At 39.4% G+C, this 23035-nt stretch overlaps 1 protein-coding gene across 1 annotated transcript in view; it reads right to left on the bottom strand.

Moving 5' to 3' along the window:
• Positions 1–10464, bottom strand: part of tnfrsf21 (tumor necrosis factor receptor superfamily, member 21) — an 84587-nt gene extending 74123 nt beyond the window's left edge. The window contains exon 1 of the mRNA XM_057822496.1: positions 10139–10464. Within this exon, the coding sequence (XP_057678479.1) occupies positions 10139–10165 (27 nt within the window). The 5' untranslated portion in view covers positions 10166–10464. The remainder of the gene's footprint in view (positions 1–10138) is intronic.
• Between the last annotated feature and the right edge of the window lie 12571 nt (positions 10465–23035).

The raw sequence follows: 23035 nt of genomic DNA on the forward strand, positions 1-23035 counted from the left end.
ACTCCAAAAAGATATGGCGGGAAAAAATGGTACGATTGTTTATATATCTAGTTTAATGCAATGCCTGAAAAGAAAAATCAAGTATAAAATTAACAAAGCATCATTTTTATTATGTAATATTCAAATAGCTGTTTTCTTTCTCTTTTCCAATGAACAGTTTTGGTAAAAGGATTGTGCAAGACAGCACAAAAGCCTCGGACAGGGCGGGGGGGGGGGGGGGGGGGGGGGGGGATCAATGCAGTAGGAGTTCCCAAGCATCCTGCAGATGGAAGAGGATGAGCACGAACTACAATGTCTTGGAGCCATTCAAGTTCTGTTTCAACCATCTGGAAGATGGATTTACCTTTTTTGAGGAGATTGTTGACCAAAGAAAATATCTGGTATTCTCTCAATAATAATAAAAAAATAATAAAAATAAAGTTTACCATATTAGAACTGGTTGTATTGAGTTCATTTTTCTACACTTATAAATTTGTTGTTTTTTTTCTTTTATCCCAGATGTTAGTTGTAGGTAGTTTTAATTACCTGTGATGAAGGCTTGCCGAAAAATGTCAGGTAATTAAAACAACCTACAACTATTGTCTGGGATAAAAGAAAAGAACAACTAACACATGACAACTATTTTGTCATTTCTGTTTGAAATAAAGGTGCCTTTCCTGGAGCAGAAAGTTTAATATAGTTTCTGAATTAGTTAATTAGGATCTTCACCCGCATGAATGAATTTAATTAGCAAAATGAAAGACAAAATTGGTTTGGTTGCAACATTGAGAGAATATTACGTTTTTGATACATTAAATTGTAATGAAGCTATATTAATGTGTCCGTTCATAAAAATGTAAGGATGACAGCAATTTCTAATAATTCTCAATTGGAGTATATTTTACAATTGACAAACTAAAGTACACACTGTGATAGGTCACATGCGATCTCTCAGTCACCAATTAAACCTTTATTGCAGTAGTGTGTATTTTAATTTTGATGTACTGTAACCGTGTTTTTCATTTTGGTAAAATCAGCAGGCTTTAACAAACTGACCGCGCTCAAAGAGTTAATCTCCCGATTTCACCAAATCAATTTAAGGAGCATGGAAATAAATTATTATTTAAATAATAATGAGTGATGCTGAAACCGAACATAAAAGACGTGCGAAAAGGAAAGTAAACTAGTATTTACGTTCGAATGGACGCTAACTATTACGATAAAACCGGAAGCTCGGAGCTCGAGCGCTGTTTCATGTTGTCATTTCCGGTCTGAGAGCTGCGATATTGCGTCACTTCCTGTCTGCGGGATGGGTACTGAGACGAGCGGCGCAGGGTACTGAGAGAGGCGGGCTGCAGCCAGACTCTCTTGTTTTTAACGGAGTGTAAAGCTTACAGTTAGTGGCTTAGCAAAAGACCTTCCGGTGAACATTTCAAAATAAAAGCACATGATGTTCAACATGTAAATAATGATTTCTGGAGTTAATCTCACTTCAGATTCACCTATTTCATATTCTGCCCTTGTTCTGCAATGTGTGTGTGTGTTTTTTTAAATATTATTTTTAGTATAGTTTGTTTTTATTAAAGAATAACAATTTATTGCATTTAAATGGGTGATTTATTAGGATATATTGTCACTACATTAGTGGTTGAATTAGTGAAAAAAAATGACAACAATATCACATCGGCGATAATTTATGAGACAATATACCGTAATTTCCCGAATATAACGCACACTTTTTTTCCCCAAAATCAACTTGTAAAATCATGGTGCACATTATACACTGGTACATGGATGGAGACAGAAGTATATATATATTTATATAAAGAACGTTTTTTTTTGTTTCGTTTTTTTATTGACACGGCCATGTTGTGTTGAAGAAACATATGCAGCAATCTGTTGCCGACCACTACGGTACGTGACGTCACCATTTTGTTTCGGTAATACTTCACTCTGAATGGCCAAATGATTTCGTCTGTGTTAAATTCTGCTTTTTTCACTCTTCATAAAGCACAGAATTTAGTTTCTTAAACTCATTTGAGTCAATGTTTATTGCAGCTCCGCAACTCGGACCATAACAAACGTAACACAAGACAGACTTCCTGTGTCCGTCAACTATATCTGTCCCTCGGGAAACTCAAACCCAAATAACAATAGTTCCTATTGTTACTGTCGTGTCGACAGCGATGAGATCTCTCTGATTTCCGACTTACGTTCTCACTTTCATTTTACCATATCAATCCATGGAGGAAAAATTTATTCACCATGATGAAACGAGCAAGTTATACAGCAGCCTTTAAAAGAGAAGTCACATCTATTTTGTTTTCTCCTGGATTCTGGTAAGTTCAAGAAGTTATCAGATCATATTATTATCGTACATATTGTCAGTTTACGGTAATGTTTTGAACTACCAATGTGCTATGCTTGTGCTGTGTTTCACCCGTCAGTAAAATGACAGCTCTGTTTTGTTGTATTCTTCTATTTATTGGTGCTAAAATTAGGGTGCGCGTTATACTCGGGTACAATAATTTCCCTTAGATTTTACAAGTTAATTTGGGGTGCGCGTTATACACGGGTGCTTCTTATATTCGGGAAATTACGGTATCACATACTAAAATTTGTTATCGCGCGAGGCCTAACGTTGGGACAGTAACATGTTTGGAACTTTTGTTCAAAAAAACTAAAACTTTTTTTGGTATCGCATTGGGACTCATTGGGAAATTTTCAAAATCAGGGGACTCGGACTCGGTTGCAAAAATATGCGATCGAGACATCCCTAATTTATATATTGTATGCTTTACGATTTATCCTTCCCCTCCCCACATAGGGTTCCCATGACAAACTTGCTATGTGTATTTGGTAGCATATAAAGTGCACATCATAATTGAGTACAACCCAACTGATATTTTTTTTTCCCCTTTCAGAAATAACATTTTAAATGACAAACTACAACCAAAAATAATCCGGCGAACGTGGGCAATTAATTTAAATCAAGATTAGTTAATGTGCACGTTCCAAAAAAATCGTTCTAATAAATCTGTAAAGCTCATGGGGGAGAAATGAATACACCCCCATGAAAGCATTTGGGAAAAGCAGGTCTTTAACCACAGATTAATCCAATTATTCATTAAAGAGACGTCGGGCAGACAGCTGACTATAGAATTATGTTTACTAATGAGGAAACCCCACGTGACTTTGTGCTGTCAGTAATGGCCCCACAAGGATGACAACTAGCTCAAGAACACAGGAAGAGAATGATTTCTTTACACACAAATGGTGAGGGCTACAACAAGATCAGTAAAGCTTATTTTGCTAGCAATGTTGTTTTCGTCACCAATGACGATAACGAAAATAGTTCGTAGAACATTTTTTCTCATGACGATGACGTGACAATGCCAAGCTAAAAACATGGCTTGGGAGACTAGAATGTAACCACGAACGTCACTTTTCATCTGGCGAGATGACAACGACTTGAAATGCATTATCGTTTCTGTCATTTGTTCACAATGCGTGACTTTTTCACACTGTACATGTAGTACGTCAGCATGCATCATAGCAGTGTTTGGGTTGTGTCACTCATGTAAGATGAGTTGCACCTATCCCTCCTCACCGGAGTTTAAGATGTATCTCAAGCTAGGCTGCACTCCAACTTCCTTGTTTGGAAACTTATTTTGGCAAGAGAGAATATGTAATGTTGCTTTATCCTTTAAATGTCTGTGCTGAGTGATCATCAGATGCTAAATGTAACTCCTAGCGTTAGTGTAGCATTTGCGTTAGCAGTCGCTCAGAATGGCCAGCGTCCTCTTAAAACACTGCCTAGTCTAAAGCAGAGCCACTTGGGTTCTCTGGCCAGTAAGTATAGAGGAAGATAAATGCTTGGACTTTTTTTTTTACAAGCAGTTTGTGGCTTCTAGGTAGGGTTCATTGAAAGTAATGTACTGCTTTTCCTGCTAAGTGTGTTTTATCATCAAAAAGTTGGCATTGTCCTTGTAGATGCTACAATATGTGCTCATCAGTCTATGTTCATTCTAAATTTTTTGAAAACCTTTACTTATTTTTGGATAATTTTTTAGAATTTTACAGACGAAAACATTATGAGTAACTGTTGACTAAAACTAGACGAAGTTTGTATGTGATTTTGCCAACTAAAACTACACAAAGACGAAGAAATTACTGTAATATGACTACGACTAAGAAGTATTCTTGTCCAAAAGACTAAAACTAAGACCAAAATTTAAAGGGCTGCCAAGATAAACACTGTTTCTCCGTCAAAAATGAGCAAAAATGGTACTGAAATTTAAAAGAGATAGAAATACAATCATTTCGGTTGGGTGTCCAGGAAATCTAAGGAAGTTAAAACCTTAACAGGAGCATCACCTGTTTAGGAGGGTAGAAAAAAATTGCAACATAATTTCTCTGCGGTTGGCTTAAGAACTAGAAAGCATAACTGGTGTGAGGTAAAACATGCCTGAAAGACAGGCTGAAGTTGACTTTATGGTGGGACGCTTTTGCCTAGGTAGCTGTAAGTTTGATACTAAAGTTGTCCAATAAGACTTTTAAACCGATAACCGATGTTGTCCAAATTCAAAAATCCAATACGGATATCAAACCAATACCGATATATGCGGTCGTGATTCGTGGACCTTTGCACAGATTTTTGTGTTGTTTTTTTTTTTTTTTTACTTTTCTTAGTGACTATTTCTTTCTGGTAACACAGTAGTTATACTGTATGTAATGAATTCATGATGAATTATTTTTCAATCATTTATTGTTCATTTAATTTTTGCATCATGAATGCAAATGGTCTGCTCACATAACAAATCCCAAGCATCTTAGTCTTGAGACATCTAATGGTCAAATTGCATAACGGCTGTGCTGTGCTAAGCTGTGACCAGTCTTTGTACAAAGGCAGAAGGATTCTACATTCACTTGGGAGCCAACATGCATACTGGCTTAAAACCGCTAATGAAAAACCGATGTCGATATTATCCGATCTCATTCTAAAATGCTTTTATCGGTCAATATTATCGGCTACTCGATAATATCGGCCAACCCTATTCGACACCACTGCTTTAGGTCATTTGAGGCAAAACATCATTCTAAAATAAGCGTTTGAACACACTAACTGAATAGCTACATGCCACAAATTGCCAATGAATTATGTCTTCCAACAGTTAAGGCATGACATGTACTCTTAATGATACAGCAGAGATTAGTTCTATATCGGGCCCAATACTCTTTAACTCTTATGTACAACATTTGTAGCATCAAACTTTTAAAGTCGTTCTGTTGGGTGGGCCTTGAGTGAAAACAATCTGTTTTCTGTTTACATAATGAGGTGTGTGCATACATATGTTTGGGTGCGGGTGGCCAAATAACATTTCGTGACAATCACCGTCTAATTAAAGCAGGGCTTAACAAACACACATGTTCAGGATACAGACATGCACGTGCCCCCTCTACTCCCCTCACTATGTGAGTTTACTTACTGATGAACCCGTCCCCAATGCACTTGTTCACACTGAGAAGCACCTGTTGTTGTGTGTCGCCCTTTGCCATCTACGAACCGTGGTCACAGCACATTTGAGCTGAGAAAGAAAGGCGACTGTCTGGATTCACTCACTGTGAATTCATCATTGTCAAAAGATGACTATTTCCGTGGATGTGTCACATCGCAGCTGATAAATTCTCATTCATTTTGGTTTGAACAGATCCTCTTTATTGTGCATTAGGGAAGTGATCAGTTTCATGAAATAATTAAAAGCTAACAGGCGACTTACAAGCTATACTGGCTATAAAATTCTTCACACGTTAAAGCAACAATGTTCATGTTTCTCATGATGAATTGCCTGTAACACATAGCAAGCCCTGACCTTGTTTAGTTGTTTGTCATATTTGTGGACCAGCCAGTCATGTTATTCATGTCACTGCTAATGTTAGTGTTCAGGGTTGGGTTCTGTCTGTGACACACAAGTCCACAAGGCATCTTCTGCTTGAGCTTTTAGTAATGTTTCCAAACAAAGCAACTTATTATCTCACAGCATATGTCAGTAACCATGCCCTAAGATGTATGTTTTAAAACTTAGCCGGTCTTTCTGTAGGCGCAAACAGTAAGACTGATGATGATGGAATTTAAAAAACTGGTATGATCGGGTATCATAGGCGGAGTCTGACTTTTAGGGGGGGGGGGGGGGAGGGCACAACATGTTGATGACCCCAAAATGCAGTGTCAACAATAGAATTAACTTACAAGAATATTTACAATAATAAGTTGAAAATTAGCATTTTCTTTCCCCCATCATTATTGTGAGGAATTCTAAATCAACCTGCTTAGGACAGCTATACTTTTCGCCAAGATCCATTGAATATGGTACGCCCGCTTGTGTCGTGCCAATGTAGTTACCCCCGTCAAAAATTGCATCCCCTAGGCGGAGCCGCTGCTCTGATTTGCTTGATTTCTGTGTTTTGGTGATGTAGTTATCTACGAGGTTTTAAAACATGGCCCATCCATAAAAACAACAACTTTTTATCTGAAGTATAACATAACACACATACTGAACGTAAAAAAGGCAATGTTTCCCTGTTTTACTCGTAGGATGACCTATAACTGTTATTACTGTAATTCAAGTCGTGTATGGAGTTTCTCCAGTTTAATAAACATCGACGTCCAAAATACATAACTGTGGTTCTTTTCTGGCTTCAAGTGATTATTTAAGTCGACATTACTTATAACTAATATGTGTGTGTGCGCTCCTGCGGCCAGGGAATAAAATTTTTGACAGGGGTAACTACATTGGCAAGACACCGGTGGTGGCTCTGTTGTACAATTAGCGTATTTAGTGGAGCAAATTGAAACACCGCTCAGCATTTTGACAGTGGTCTGTCGCGTTTCATTGTCCACATTTTCAATCCTTGGTTCTTGCTCAGTTATTGTTGTTGCTTTTAAAAGCTTAGGTTTGAAAAAATGACATATCCATCTTGCCTCTTTGGTTCTCGGGTGGTTTTGACTTAGCAAAGCAAATGACCGTCTAAGGCGCTGGTCACATGATGTGTTTGAAAAATAATTTTAACCCATTATAAAAATATATTTTTTGTTCATTTCATTCATTTTTGTTGTTTGTTTTGTTGCTTTACAACTTTTATAGACAATATATTACGGGAAAACTAAATTTTAAAATCATACGTAGCAAAGTCAGTTACATGCAATGACACTTTTAGGCCACCGGGGAGCCCCCTTAAACTCCGCTGATGGCGGGTATACTTCTTGTTTTCATTCTTTATTGGGGGTCAAATTTGTTGTGTTAGCGTGACTTTCCCTGCAGTTATTTAGTGTTTGACAGAGCAATTAAACACTAAATAAATGAGGAAAAACAGCCCTATACAAGTCCAGTCAATCATGCCCATTTTTTGCATTCTGTGTAAAATTGTGTACATTTTGGTTTTCCTATTCAGCTTTTTTGTGTTTTTCCAATGCACATCCAAGATATAAACGCATTCATACTGAAAATATTATATATACTGTATTTCCTGGAAAAATTCCAGGGGTGCCAATAATTTCGTCCATGACTGATGATGTGATATGATATGTTATAATTTGTTTTTCACATGGTTCTATGTTGTTTTCCAAAGTAAAAGATTTTTTGTTCATGACCTACTTTGACTTAACAAAGTAATATAATGAAGAAATCTGATCATATTTACAAATGAGATGATATATATAGTATATATATATGTTAGAATTTCAAGAATTTAGACAAGTTTAAGGTGAAGAAGGTCCTAACCGATTAATCGGTTCTCAAAATAGTTGTCGATTAATCGATTAAGTGTTGCACTTCTAATCAAAATTGAAAGAAACAAAATCTTGTAATATTTTTACCTGTGTGTTATTATTCTGTTTCATGTAACGTTCACTTTCTGAATGTATTGTCTTTTTAATGATATGGACATTTTGATTATATACCTGTACTTCAAGTGCTACACCTACTACTCCCAATCTATTACATCAAAATATTTTAAATGTGATTTTTTGTTTTGTTTTGTTTTGTTGCTTGACAGGCCTTTCTTGATCAGAGCTCTGCCCTCGGCATCAAAAAGGAAATGTATAAACAACAAAAACATGTGGTTTCTTTTACAGTAAATCATTGGGCTTTGTGGGAATGTTGATACATCTTTGAGCTACAGCGTAGGTTTGCATATGGACAGTAGCGACATAACACTTCCAACTTTTCAGGATGCTCAAATTATCTCCACCAACTTTTTAAGCAACCTTATGTAGGTAATTTTGATTGTCCTCAATTATGTTGTAGGATAGAATAGACCAGGGGTGGGCAAACCGGTCCTCGAGGGCCGCAGTGGGTCCTGGTCTTTGTTCCAACTGACCCAGCACAGATGGTACAACCACTGAGGTTTCAGCAGAAATGAGAAGCACCTGACTGCAATCAACTGATTGCACTTCTAAAACAGCTGATTGGTGAAAATGTGTCGTCTTAATGGGTTGCAACAAAAACCCGCACCCACTGCGGCCCTTTGTATAATAGTTTGCCCACCCCTGGAATAGACGGTACCATTATTTAGTGAAATATTTTATTATGTTCAGACATTTATCCCTTTTCACTTGCTGAATGTGCCCCCCCCCAATGCACGTTTGATTGGCTGATTACTATTACCCCCCCCCCCCCCACACACACACACACACAGAAGCATAGGCACATTCACACAGCCCTGACAGATTCATGTCGATAACATGCCGCGTCCTTCGCCCCCTTCGAAGAGGTACGATAATAGAAGTTTTTTTTCGGCCAGCAACAGCCATTTCGAGTAATGTAGAAAGACATCAATGTTGTGGAGGTGGGGTATACACCACTAATTTTGTTACTGAAAGTTCGACCTACATCAGAGTTAGCGTGACAATAAAGTGAGTGAGCTTTCTAACCTGCAAAACTACAGCGGTCAGTTTATTCTATTTTTTCCCCCCAAATCACTTTTATATTGCAATACTTTAGTTTGAGTCTGGGGGTGCGCCAGTGTCCCCAACACATTCGTGGATAGCTACCCGTTTTTTAATAAAGGGACTTGAAAAATGTGCCTTTAGTTGTTTTTGAAAACAAAGGTTTGAATCGAACGTTGTATCACCTGAACCAATACACATGAAAGTTAGTATCAGTCAATACAGATTTATTTTTGCATTGATCATTTAGCCTATCAACTAATTAGATTCATATTTGTGAAAAATGGAGACCTGACCCCCGTTCAATAATCTGTAATGTCCCGTCCAATGTTGAGATCAAACATACGCACTTGAAGACAACATACACAACTTTGCCAAAATTAAAAAGATTAGGACAAAGTCAATCAGGGTCAAATAGAGTTGCGCCGTATAATATGTATAAAATATTAAATTTTGTCTCAAAACCTTTCGGTTTTGCAGAAACTACATCATCAGTCCATATGTTTTTTGTGACAAGCATCGGGTGATAATGACTCACTTATTGACTTTTGGACTAGTTTGCTGAACAAAATGTGACATACATAAATTAAGAAACAACTCTAAGACTCAACTCCTAGCAATGTACCAGTATGTTTAATATGCTGATTCATTGAATAACATCACTAGGGTACTGTATTTCATATCAAATCCAATGTAACCAAAATGTTGAAATTCTCCATATTTAATTGTACGTGTGTGTATGGGTTTTTGTATGTGCATGTGTATGCTGTCCACATTCATAAGGATAAAGATATCTGGCCAAAATATAAAATTTGTGGAAAACTGGACCCCTACTAAAAGCTTTAAATTGTGTCCTTTTGTGCATATAATTATATGAACTGTTAGTATATGACATGTATTGTATACTTTGAATGATGTGTGAATAAATTGAATAAACTGAAACAAAGCATGCCACTGTTTTGTGCTGCTTTGCCCACAGTGGAATAACTAAATACTGATTTTTTTTTTTAACTCCCATTTTGGGGGGATGGAAGGGTCATAATTGTACATTGTGAAAATATAGGAACATTACCCTGAAGTTCAGTCTGGAATACACTGAAAAGGATGGAAGAAATAAAAATAGGCACTGGCCCTTTAAATTGAGAATTTGTTGAAGGAATCCATAGGATGTAAAACAAAAACCGAGAGAATGAGTCAAATAAATACACTCACCACTGCAGAAATACACATGGCGGACATTGTGTAGATGTACAGAACTCAGATGAGGATCAATCAAACGCCCTTGTCCAAGTTGACAAGACAAACACTTCTCATCTCTGGGTGTTTGTGCTCTTCATCCTCCTTCTCATGCACTGTGGGGGAAGAGAAGCAGCTCAACTGCAATGTTTTATAGTCTGGGTCCACAGATGGAGCGGTTTCAGGTAGTAAGGGTTAAGGGCTTGTCTCGCAAAGAACGCTGTGCTAATTCCCATCGCGGTGACGGGCCAAGCGGGGACCGCCGCCTCGCCCAGAGCACGTTTGTTGAGTGAGCAGTGCGGCGCTGTCCTCTCGTTGCGGAGCACCGCGGACATTCTGACACGGTGACGTAGACGGTGGGGCGTGGTTATGAACAGAGCGAGCACGTGCGCTCCACTCTTTCTATGCGCTTCGTGGGAGACTATAGAGCGCACTTGGGTAAATTCCTGAACAAGCGTTCTAATATTCTAATTGTGTGCCGGTTTTGTTTTTGTGTCTTTATGCATTCCTTTCAACCCGAGGCCGTTGGCAATCTTACAAATAGTGACGCATGCCCTTACAAATTGGTGACTAATCTTACAACGTTGTATATAGCGTGCAATATGAAACAAAAATAAAACTCATTTTTTAAGAAAACATGAATTTGTTGGTAATATTATAACATAACCTGGCGCAATCAAAGAACAATCAATATCTTCAGCTACATCATGATTACTAAAATATAACAGTGACTTGTGTTCATAGCCGTGCAGAGACCGATGGGGGGGCAGGTGCTCAAGCATCAAAAGGGGCACATGAACAAAAATGTAATGCACCTTACAACAACATAACTTCCAGTTTTAACCAGCTTTGCAGTATAATTGGCTGTGACAGACTAACAGTAAAGAGAAATCAACACTGTCATCAACACTTTCTGGCTGTGACTCAGTCAGTCTTTGCCTCCTTCAACCTCTATATCAAAACTTCCTTACTCAACTTGTTGTTCATCTGAGAACAAACCAAATTAGATTTTCACTGAGCCACAATCAGCATTTAAAAAAAAAAAAACTATTATTTCATTAGTAGAGAACTTAAAGATGTGTACCTTTCTAGATAACGATATGAAGAGAATGGACAAATATTGAGGTCGAAATAGCCTTGGGGGGGGGGGGGGGGGTATTTCGTTATTAAAATAGAAAACTATATAAGAGAAAATTACATATTATTATTATTTTTTTAAATTCCCCACAATGAACCTGGTGTAAGAATTTTCAGTACAGTATTTGCTAAAAGATGGTTCAATAGGGTAACACCAGACGGTAACCAGATGTCCTTAGACTCCTCACTACACACCCAGGTCACAGAGGCTTTTTAAAGGTGTTTTCGGTGTTTTAGTAAAGTACTCGGTGGCGTGCCTGCACAGTCACCACAGAGATACGCACAAAAAAAAGCCCAGTCAAAAGGGGCACTTTGGGCATATAGAGGCAAAGGGGCAGGTGCTCAAGCACCCTCCACCCTCCCCTCTTCACGTGCCTGCTTTTGTTCTAATTGTCTGTAGCACTTTTGGCAATTTCTGTCATGTCTTGATGGCTGCACTCCATGGCACTTCAGCTCGCAATAAAGTTTGACTTGAAGGTAGTTCGTTAGTGTGTCCAATTATAAATTAAAAAGGTCAATTGATAAAATTAACTTACCGATGCAATCTTTGAGTCAGGGAGCATTTCTTTTGCTAATTCTGAGAGGTGATCAGCAATAGTTGCAGGCAAATTGTGTTCGGCAACAAATTGGCAGAATAAAATTTCGCTTTCGTCACTTTTCATTCTGCAGACTTCATCTTTATGACCAGTGTTGGTAATCTTACTTTTAAAAAGTAATGAATTAGTTACAAATTACTTCTCCCAAAAAGTAATTGAGTTAGTAACTCAGTTACCTGAATGTGAGAGTAATTAGTTACTTGGCAAAGTAATTGGTGCTACCTTTCATGTTTTTTTTGTTTTTTTTTTCATTAAAAAAAAAAAAAAAAAAAACTATGCTATGCTATGTTTGGAAGTCATTTAAAGTTGTTAAAATTGCTCCCGTTGTTGCATTAGTTCGCTTCTGTCTACTTTCGACATGTCAAAATTTTAAAACTGTTTCATCATTTAAAAATAGATTCAAGTCAAGATTTTGCCAATTTAGGAGTATTTTAGATAAAAAGTTACTTAAGTTCGCAAGGAAGGTTCACTACAACAGAGCCTTTCTGAGAAGTCTACTGCTTTAAAATGGTGGCTGTTTACTAACGTTGCCGAGTCTGTTATTTCGCATATAGTTCTATATGCATGTGATATCTAAGTGTAGATTGTAGGCTGTCGGCTACAGTCAGGAAATATTGGAGCCACCTAGCCTAGCATCGCGTTTGCTACAGCGTCACAACAAACACTCTTCTCTCTATGTGTCTCTGACTTTTCCTGCGTCATTCAACCAACGTAGTAACATGTAACGCATAGTAACGCACATTGTCTTGTTGCCGAAACGGTGACAAAATCCGAATGGAGAAAAAAAAATGTAATGCACGAAAAACGTACAGATCTTAAACGGCGTACACATTTAAAAATCAGTGCTTACTTGTACAAATTACGCCGAAACCGTACAACTTGACAGGCATGTAATTTATGTGTTCATTAAAACAACCAACAGTCTGTTCTCTTTAACCTTCTGATGCATGAATTATTGAATCCTTGGTCAAGATTTTTTTTCTGATGTGTTTTATTCATCTTAGGTCATGAAAATAATGTTCAGTTTCTTATTTGCAAAAATATGATTTTTTTCATGAAGTTACTCCATGCGCCTGCACACTCAACATAACGCGGAAAACACAGACAAGACCGAAAAAGCAGTTTCTGCTCTTTGACCCCTCTTTAAAATAAACTGCTGTATTTTAAGCCAAAAGAACTGCTGTGTTTGATATGCCATAGCAGATTCATGGCGCATTAAGCCCCCGAACTATTTTTAATCTGTCCGTTTTACCCTGGAAACTCCCGTTTACAGACGTCGCGCAACTGCTTTTGTTTCAACCCAGCCATAAAACGAAGGTAATTAATTATATTTATTATTCAAAATGTCTGTCATTTTTAGCTGAGAATCATTAATTGATGTCTAATGTTTCGTTTAAAAAAGAAAAAAAGACTTAAAAAATTATTCACTCGCACATTTTAAACTTTTAAACAAATGACGTCACAATGAAAAAAAAAATGGCGTCGTTAAAAAAGTCACGGATATCTACCTCACAACTATCGCTTAATTGTATTTTTTTTTTTTTGTTACTGTCGCATTTTCTCCGATATGTTAGACGATAAACAATCGATCCAAACAAAGAAAAATTGGAAAAAAAAACAACAACATTTAAAAGGGTAAATATATATGTACACGTACATGTACATGTACATGAGATTTTAAGCTTTCCAATCATGTATCACACGTGCATATCGGGACAATTTTGAAAGTTGGCCAAATTGGTGGTCTCAAAGCAGAACTTCATGTCACCTGAGTGTTTACCGCCATAAAACAATGGAAATTTACCATCAAAAATGAATTAACTTGTGTTCTATTGAGAATATAGAAACCCTTCATCCCTTTTATGCTTTGATAAACATTTCAACAATTTGGGGGAAATTTCAACACTTTTTCAACAATTTCAACACTAAACCTCAAGGCTTTGTGCCAGTTCCAGCCTCAGCTCGCCAGATTCACATGACAATCATGCCCGCTGACAGTCGAAATGATAGGTTACGTACTGTACCGGGGGGAGGGGGAACCGTGCAGACCGGATGCACTCAAAATCGGAAATTTAATGGTCGACGTGTGATGTCACAACAGCGCCAACCCTGACGGTGGGTATCCACGTTGCGATACTAAACAGGAAGACACGCAGGAGTCAGGACTAGTGTTGCACCGATACCATTTTTTGGGCCCGATACCGATACAGATACCTGGCTGTGCAGTATCGGCCGATACCGATACCATTCCGATACCACTCTGTTTGCAAAAAAAAAAAAAAAAACATAAATATATGTATATGTGTGTGTGCGTATAACGGATGCAACGTTACAGTTAAGTCACGGTTCGGTACGATTTTCGATACAATTCAATACATTTAATGCTCTGAAACAGAAAATTCAACTGTTATCATTATTATTATTATATATTTTTTTTTGCTAACAAGCAAAAATAACAGTGCCATCATATAAACAAGCATTTTAGTGCATAATATTTATGTGCTTACTTCTTACTGATCTGAAGAAAAATTTTGTATGTAAGTGCTGAGAACAATTTTTACTGTTTGTAAAGTGGGTCACACTGTTGATTGCTGCAGCTCTCTTAGCAGCTATATTTAAACATCCTATTTGTGGTCCGAGTCCATCTGTAACATATACTGAATTAAGAGTATTTGCAGCATTATCTATAGTCACTGGTATGGGTTGATTTGGCCTGCTTAACCTCCATTCAGTCATGACGGTTTCTATTTAATCAATGTAGTCTACGCGTCGCTCTGGGCTCACACAGCTAATGGCATGGGATCTAACATAGGACATCTAGATTGCTATTTGATGATATCTAGTGTGCACGCTGCGCCGCCTGAGTGTTTTCTGGCCACAGAAGTCACTTCTGCTCATTACTGCACAACACCAGCATATTACAATCGACTTTCATAAACAGGACGAGTTTGAAATACGGCGCTCTTAATTTGCCATTCATTTTTCATCATGAAACCATGAGTTTGCTGAGTCTTCCACAGTCTTAACCTTTCTGATTCTATCGACGCAACAACAGCAAGCATTAGCTTATGCATGCTAATCATTTGTGAATACTATGTTAAATGCGCAGTATAACATCACGGATATGCGTTGTAGTGTACATCCGCAATATTGAAGATGAAGGTGTAAATTTCGTGTGGTAATTTCGAGACAAAGACATACAGAGGTAATGATTTGGGAAGTTAGCTCACATGAGGAGCACAGTGTATTTGCTTTCAAATGATGCCAGTAGATGGTATCGGCGCCCTAAATGTTGGTACTCGTCGATGCCGATACCACCAATTCGGGCCGGATCAGCGCCCCCTGCCGATACTGGTATCGGTATCGGTGCAACTTTAGTCAGGACACAGCATTTTGGCTGACGGCAAATTTTTATGGTAAGTGCTTTAGTCAAAGTCATAATCTCGTTTTGAAGTCACTGCTTGATCCTTCATGTCTCCAAATTAAGTAATTCAAAATTTGCAGCAGAGCAACATACGGAGGGAAAAAGCATTTACTCTGTATTGCTGGAAATGTTTCAGATTTGGAATACTGTTGGGGCCCCTGACCCCTGAGCACCGCTCCATCTCCTTGTGTTTGTGTCTGTGTGTCACTGCCTTGATTGCAGGATTGGACAGATGGGTGAGCCTGGGACCAGGTGCCAATGATCAATGTCAGCAGCTTACTTAAACCAGTCCTTGGCCTGAAATCATCGCCAGATCAACAACTCAACTACATGAGTTTGTGACTCCAGCTTTCAGCTATCAAAGAATCTTGTAATCTTAAATACTGAGCTAATTTTTATTTTTTCCCCCCTAGATCCTGTACTATTTGCCTGCCGTAATGCCTGCCTGCCTGCCTGTTCACCTGTTCTATCACCAAACTGCCCACCAGATTCTTCGGACACTATCTGCCACTCCCTCTAATCGTCAATACACTCTTGTTGCCTTCCATCTAAGAGCTTAGGTCCCACGTTACCACAGTGACTTAACAAACACAATATGTTGTTTACAGTCTAAAAATGGATCATCTTTAATGCGGAGTTTGTTCCAGTTAAAATATTTTGTGAAAAAACAATGTTGCAATGTTATTGTGCATTAATATGTTAGCATTAATAAATGGCATGAAAAAGAAGTTTTGTCCTCATTGCTTTTAATAGACACATTTGCAATATAAACACATTACAGTATGATACATTAAACAAAATGGACCCCAAATTTAATAGTGAAAACTGTTTTGAAACAAATCTGGCTTGGTTATGGCCCAGATTGGGTAACAAGTGCGCCATATCTGGGCCATACATTAATGTGGTTTCTGCCACTTTCGACCAGTCTGGCCCCAAACTGTTTGCTGATCTGGCAAGAGAATCCATACTCAGTTGAGCATTTTTATATTTAAATTGTTAATAGTTATACCTGCAGATTGGACAACATAGAGAGCCATCATCAAGTAGTTCAACATTTTATCTGCAGTATCACAAACCAACTTACTAACCTCCACTAGTCTGATGTCAGTAGAGCAAACATGTTGGTTTTAGCGAGCCACTCAGTCATCTGTTCTGTGCAGTCTGCCATCCAGTTACCATCCTGCAGCCCAGATATCTAGACATGACGTGAGCAGTGTTTTGCCCGTTGGGCAGCAGTCAGCATACACACAAGCTGCTGATCTTTTAGCCTCAGGCATTGCTGCAAATAGCAGCAGCTGATAAGCAAGTCCAGTACCATCTGCCCTGCATGTGGAATCGAAGGGATTGCACAGCACAGGATTGTGAGGGCAGGAGATAAAAGGATGAAGTGTAATTCTTTGCCTCTGCTCGTAAGGGAAGATCCAGATGTAAATTAGGTCAAATTAGGCAGACGTCAGGAATTAAAACAATATCTCCAGAAAATAACAATTTATAAAATGCTAAGCGAAAGAGAATGCGTTACAACCGTGCGTGACACTGACAATTGCAATGCACATCCTGACCAACACTTCTGCTTACTCATCCTGCAGAGCAGAGTTGACATTCAGCTGGGCAAACCACTTACATCGCTGTAGGGTCCCCTCATATTATCAGACTGCAGTTACTGGGCGAGGTAGGTTGTGGCTTTATGGAGCACAATTTAGAGCAAGCTTGGGCTTTTTTTTTTTTTTTTTATTCCAAGCTATCACAAAAAACAAATTAGAGTCCAAAGAAATTTGTTTACATATGTGACCCTGGCGAGGCAAATGAATTTGCCAAAATCGAGGTTTTGGTGTAATCAAAAAGAGTAGAGTGCTGGCTTTCCAAAGACATATCCATTTTGACATGATGATCCGTCTCTGAAAAATTGGGTGATCTATGCGGCATGGATTGCCAAAACTAGGAGAAAGTATACCTACTAAACTTCATCGTGATCCATCCACGAGTAATGGTTGATTAGATCAAAATGATAGTGCACACGCCAACAAAAACAACAACATGATAAGCACCTTGACATACCTTCAGCCTGTATTAACAAGTTCAAAATGAACTACGACCGACTGGCTCCTTCTACTAGCTAACTTGAAATCTAAAAGCAACCATAGGTCCGCAATTAATTACAGTAATTTTTTGGACTATAAGCCGCTACTTTGTTTCCCTCATTTTGAATCCTGAGGCTTATATAGTCCAGTGCAGCTTATTTGTTGATTTATTTGGGTTAATAGGTAACATTTTATTTTACAGCGGTTTAAAAAAGATCATCATAAATAAGACATGACACTATCATGGGCATTACTGAATGCTTAAGACAGAGGTCATTAGGTGTCATCTGGCAAATAAATTCACTAACTCCATTTATGTCCAGCTCAAATCTTTTACATCCATTCAAAAGTAAGATAATTTTCCAGATAACACTAAATTACATGTTATAAGCATTCATTAATGCTCATATCAGTGTCATTTCATAATGATGATTGTCTAATGCAGGCTCAGATCTAGTTTTACCGACCAGAGTGGGCACTAAGAAATCTTGAGGGGGCACCCCCAATGCAGGCTTTTTTTTACCCACTTCATTTCTCCGGGTTTGGGACCGGCGTAAGTAGGACACTGGCTTGTGTCCCGTTGAGGCTGCATTAATTTCTTGGTAGGTTTATTTCATGTTTTTTTTTTTTCCCCCCTTCATCTATCTACTTATTCTCGCAGTCGACGTGATGTCACGATGACTTCATCTCGCATAGCAACATTTCGCCATTTTGAGATGGGGGTACACACAGGTAAACATCCGTGGACAAACGTTGTCTGAAATTCATATATTTCAGCTGTGTTTTGCGTCTTTTTTTCATAAAAACATCTTAAAAATGACTTATTATTATCACGAGTCACTGCCGACAGACGCGAGGAGGCGATACAACTTAAAATTAGCGTGTATTGGCCTGGAAATCTGCCCATACAGAGTCGCAGCTGATAGCTGGATAAACAACCCAGAGGAATTGCTTGCAGTGGAGTTCGGAAACATCTAGAACTACCTCATAAAGTCACCCAGTAAGTTGACCTTTATCAATTACGTGGAATATGTACTGTGTGGAACTAAGAAAACTGGTAGTATATACAGAGTGATTATTTCTGCCGTAACCAGTAAATCGCCTCCAAGTGTTATTTAGCCATGAACACGTCACGGCAGAATAATCAATTCCCACCAGGCCAATAATATACCGATTGACCAATCAGAGCAGTTCACGGCAAAAGAAAAATAATGCTTTGCGAGTTGTCGGTTACGGTAATAATAACCACTGCCTAGTCTATTGAATCCTAGCAGCTAATTGGGGCAACAAAAAAATCGATTAAAGTTTACTCACCAGTAAAAAAATGTCGGCTGAAAACGTAAATGTGCCTGGATTTAGGTTCCCACTGGCGAGAATGGTCCACGGAATCGTCTTCTTTTACTGTTCCTCGATTGATTGCTTTCAGCCATTTGCTTGTCTTTTCTTCTCATGAGGAAGAATGAAGAACTTCAAATGCGGCTCCGAACTCTCCCTTGTTTTACAACCCGCAACACGGCAACTTTTAGTCATTCGGACGGAAAAAAAGACCGCAAATAAGACAAAAGTTCAACGCGTTTGTACTACAATGCACGACAGAGCAACTGCTTGTGACTCTTGTTTTGCCCCCATTTCAATATGGCGACGCTTTGTTGTGGCTGGTGACGTCATTAATGCTCGGATGTCCGACTGCGAGACTGTGTCTGGAGGAGAGAGGAAGCGCGCGGATAACAAACGAGGTTGGAAAAACAGCTTGTTTTGGTGATTGCTTGTTCAGCATGGTTGCGGCCAACAGTCACCGTTAATCTTGCAGTAAAAAAGTAGGAGAGACCAACTCTCCGTGCGTTTTCTATATCCAGTGCGACGCTACAATAGAAATTCCCGACATTTTGATTGGGTGGGCACGACTCACGTCTGGGTGGACCGTGCCCACCCCGGCCCCCCATTCATCCGGCCCCGGTCTAATGGCAGTCTTATGACGCCACTGTCAAATAAAGTGTTACCAAATACCATAAATAGCAATTAATGCACAACTTAAACTGTAACTGAAGAAAATATTATCACACAACATGAATTTTGATTGTTGTTTACACCTGTAGCACTACAATGCATGCTAGGAACAGGGGTCGCGTTAACCGAATATCTTCCGTCGTTGACCGGTTTTTTAAAACGGTGACGGAAAAAACTGAAGTCCGTCCGTCATTTTGACAGGTTGCAATTCACACCCCAGACCACAGGGTGGCAAGTGAGCATATTAATTAGCTATTGTCTCTCTTAATGCATGACGTCGTTGGCTATTCTGTCAGAATATTGTAGCGTCACCGGGGTCTGGCGGCGGCACCGTGATTGACACATCAACGCGAGGTTCTTATTGGTGCACCCGGTGTGCCAGGTAAGATGCATTTAATATATATTTAGAAGATTTGGGGCTGACAACCACAATTAAGATCATTGTGTGACGTTGGTGATTGGGGTCTATATAATCTTGAATCTTGATGACGTCACATCCGGTGAGTGTATCGTTTGTTTGTCAGCGCTGCTACTAGTCGCTAATCTCCTAGTGCTCCTTAATTTGTTTTATCCCACGATTTAACAGGTCGTGGATTAAAACTACTCTACTCTCCTCTCTAGCTCTATCTTGCTAGCCTAGCTTATCCGAGCTATGGCTAGCCCTCTGCCTTCTTCCTCCCGTCTTTTCTGCTCAGTGTGCTGTATGTATAGCGAGCACCCTGGCTCCTTCGTCGAGGACAGTAGTAGCTGTAGGAAGTGTAGCTTAGTCTCAGGGTTGGAGACCAGGGTTTTTGAGCTAGAAGCACGGCTCTGCACTCTAGAGACGAAAGCTAGTCCGAGCTATAGCCAGGTAGTGGCAGGGCCCGCAGGTCGTGCTTGCAGTAGTAGGATTGCTAGCGCAGTTAGCCCCCCAGCGAGCCCCGTGCAGCCGGGGGAAATTAAGGACGGATTTGTGACTTTACGTGGGAAGCGCAGTGGTAAACGCACAACCTTAGTGCACCAGCAGCTTCACGTCAGCAATAGGTTTGCCCCCCTCAGCGACACACCGGCTGAACCAGACACTCTCGTAATTGGAAGCTCCATAGTTAGAGACGTGAAGCACCCGGCGGTGTCTGTCAGGTGTTACCCAGGGGCCAGAGTCGGTGACATCGAAGGAAACCTCAGGCTCTTAAAGCAGAGTAGGAAGAGGTTCCGCCGTATCGTGATTCACGCAGGCGGTAACGACGCCCGGCGGAGACAGTCTGAGGTGCTTAAATTAAACGTAGCCTCGGTGTGTGAACTTGCTAAATCGATGGCGGACACCGTAGTTTTCTCTGGTCCTCTGCCTAATTTGGTCAATGATGAGATGTACTCTAGATTCTCATCATTTAACCGCTGGTTGTCTAGATGGTGCCCAGAAAACGATATAGTCTTTGTTGATAACTGGCACGCGTTTTGGGGCAAGCCCGGGCTCATGCGCCGAGACGGCATTCATCCGACTTGGGACGGTGCTGCTCTCTTAACTCGAAATTTGGCCGCCAAACTAAGTCTCCCAAAGTGACACTTCAGAGTGGGGGCCCGGGCGCAGTGTTGTAGTGTAAAACACAACTCTGTCAGTAGTGACCACTCGCCTCTTTCCGAGCTGTCACAAATCCAAAATTCAGGACAGAAGATAGAGACTGTGTCCGTGCCTCGTATAGTGAACAGGGGAAAACAGAGTACTATAGGAACGAGACCAAAGAATTTAATACACATAGTCCCTGATAGCAGTGAAAATAAAATAGCTCGTAATAAATATATAAGATGCGGCTTATTAAACATCAGGTCAATCTCGCCCAAATCTCTGTTAGTTAATGACTTAATTGGGGATTATAATATTCATATTTTGGCCCTGACTGAAACTTGGCTTCAGCAGGATGACTTTGTTAGACTTAATGAATCCACACCCCCAAGTCACGTGAATTTTCACACAGCTAGAAGCACGGGCCGTGGAGGGGGGGTGGCAGTAATATCACACTCTTGTTTAGGTATGAGCCCAAAAAGTAAAGCTAATTACATTTATAACTCCTTTGAAAGTCTAGCACTATCAATTATAGACGCTAACTGGAAGAACCAAAAACCAATTCTTTTCATAGTGGTTTACCGTCCCCCTGGTCCCTACTCACAGTTTTTGTTAGATTTCTCTGACTTTTTATCTAGTACTTTGCTAAGCTGGGATAGAATTATAATTGTAGGGGATTTTAATATACATGTTGACGATGAAGGTGACTCCCTTGGTAAGGCCTTTAATGACCTACTAGATGGGACTGGCTTCATTCAAAATGTAAATAAACCAACTCATAGTCACAAGCACACCCTGGACTTGATTTTAACATACGGTACGGAGATTAGTGATCTTAGTGTCCATCCCCACAACCCTGTACTGTCTGATCATTTTCTAATTACCTTTCAGTTTGTGCTTCAAGATAATCCGCCACTAGTGGCTAGAACTCAGATGAAAAGGACATTAGGTGATCACTCTGTTTCAGAGTATAAACAGATAATTCAGCCTATATTTGCCTCCATGTCATCTAATTATGAAGGAATGATGCCCGGCCCTGCTGTTAATGACGAGTTTGTTTATCGTGTTCTGTTTACGTTTCGTACCACCCTCGATGTCGTCGCTCCCTCCAAATTAAAGTTTGTCAAGCCGAGACGAGCCTCTCCCTGGTATAATGCTGAAACACGCTCTCTTAAACAATCGACACGTAAATTAGAAAGACTTTGGCGCCGTTCCAACACAGAGCACACCCTCTCTGCCTGGAAACACAGCTTAGTGACATATAAGCAGGCCTTGCGTACGGCTAAAACCAGATATTACTCATCCTTAATAGAGGAAAACAAAAATAATCCTAGGTTTCTGTTCAGCACTGTAGCAAGGCTGACAAACAGTCACACCTCAATAGAACCTTATATCCCAACCACCCTTAGCTGTGATAACTTCCTAAAATTTTTTAACAATAAAATCGCAACTATTAGAAATAAAATAAATGAATCACTTCCAGTTATTAGGTCTGATAAAGTGCAGACAAAGAATTCGGAATCTCCTATAAAACCCTCTAAAATATTAAATAACTTTACCACTGTACACCAAATTGATGTAATTTCAATCATAATGTCCTCCAAACCATCAACGTGCCTCCTCGACCCAATCCCAACCAAACTTTTTAAAGAGACCCTGCCTCTAACTATTGACACTATCTTAAATATAATAAATACCTCATTAGTTACTGGCTACGTGCCGCAGTCCTTTAAATATGCAGTTATTAAACCGCTCTTGAAAAAACCTACTCTTGATCCTGATATTTTGGCCAATTATAGACCTATTTCTAACTTACCATTTCTCTCCAAAGTCCTTGAAAGAGTGGTAATTAAACAGGTTTGTCAGCACCTTCAGGACAATAGTTTATTTGAACAGTTCCAGTCTGGCTTTCGAGCTCATCATAGCACTGAAACCGCATTAGTTAAAGTAACTAATGACTTGTTACTTGCCGCTGACGTTGGATTAGTCTCAATCCTGGTTCTGCTGGACCTGAGCGCAGCCTTTGACACAATCGACCATAATATCTTATTGCAGAGATTAGAATGTGACATAGGCATTAGAGGAGCA

This window comes from Corythoichthys intestinalis, chromosome 19 (genome assembly GCF_030265065.1).
Source record: "Corythoichthys intestinalis isolate RoL2023-P3 chromosome 19, ASM3026506v1, whole genome shotgun sequence".
In the NCBI taxonomy this organism is placed as follows: Eukaryota; Metazoa; Chordata; class Actinopteri; order Syngnathiformes; family Syngnathidae; genus Corythoichthys; species Corythoichthys intestinalis.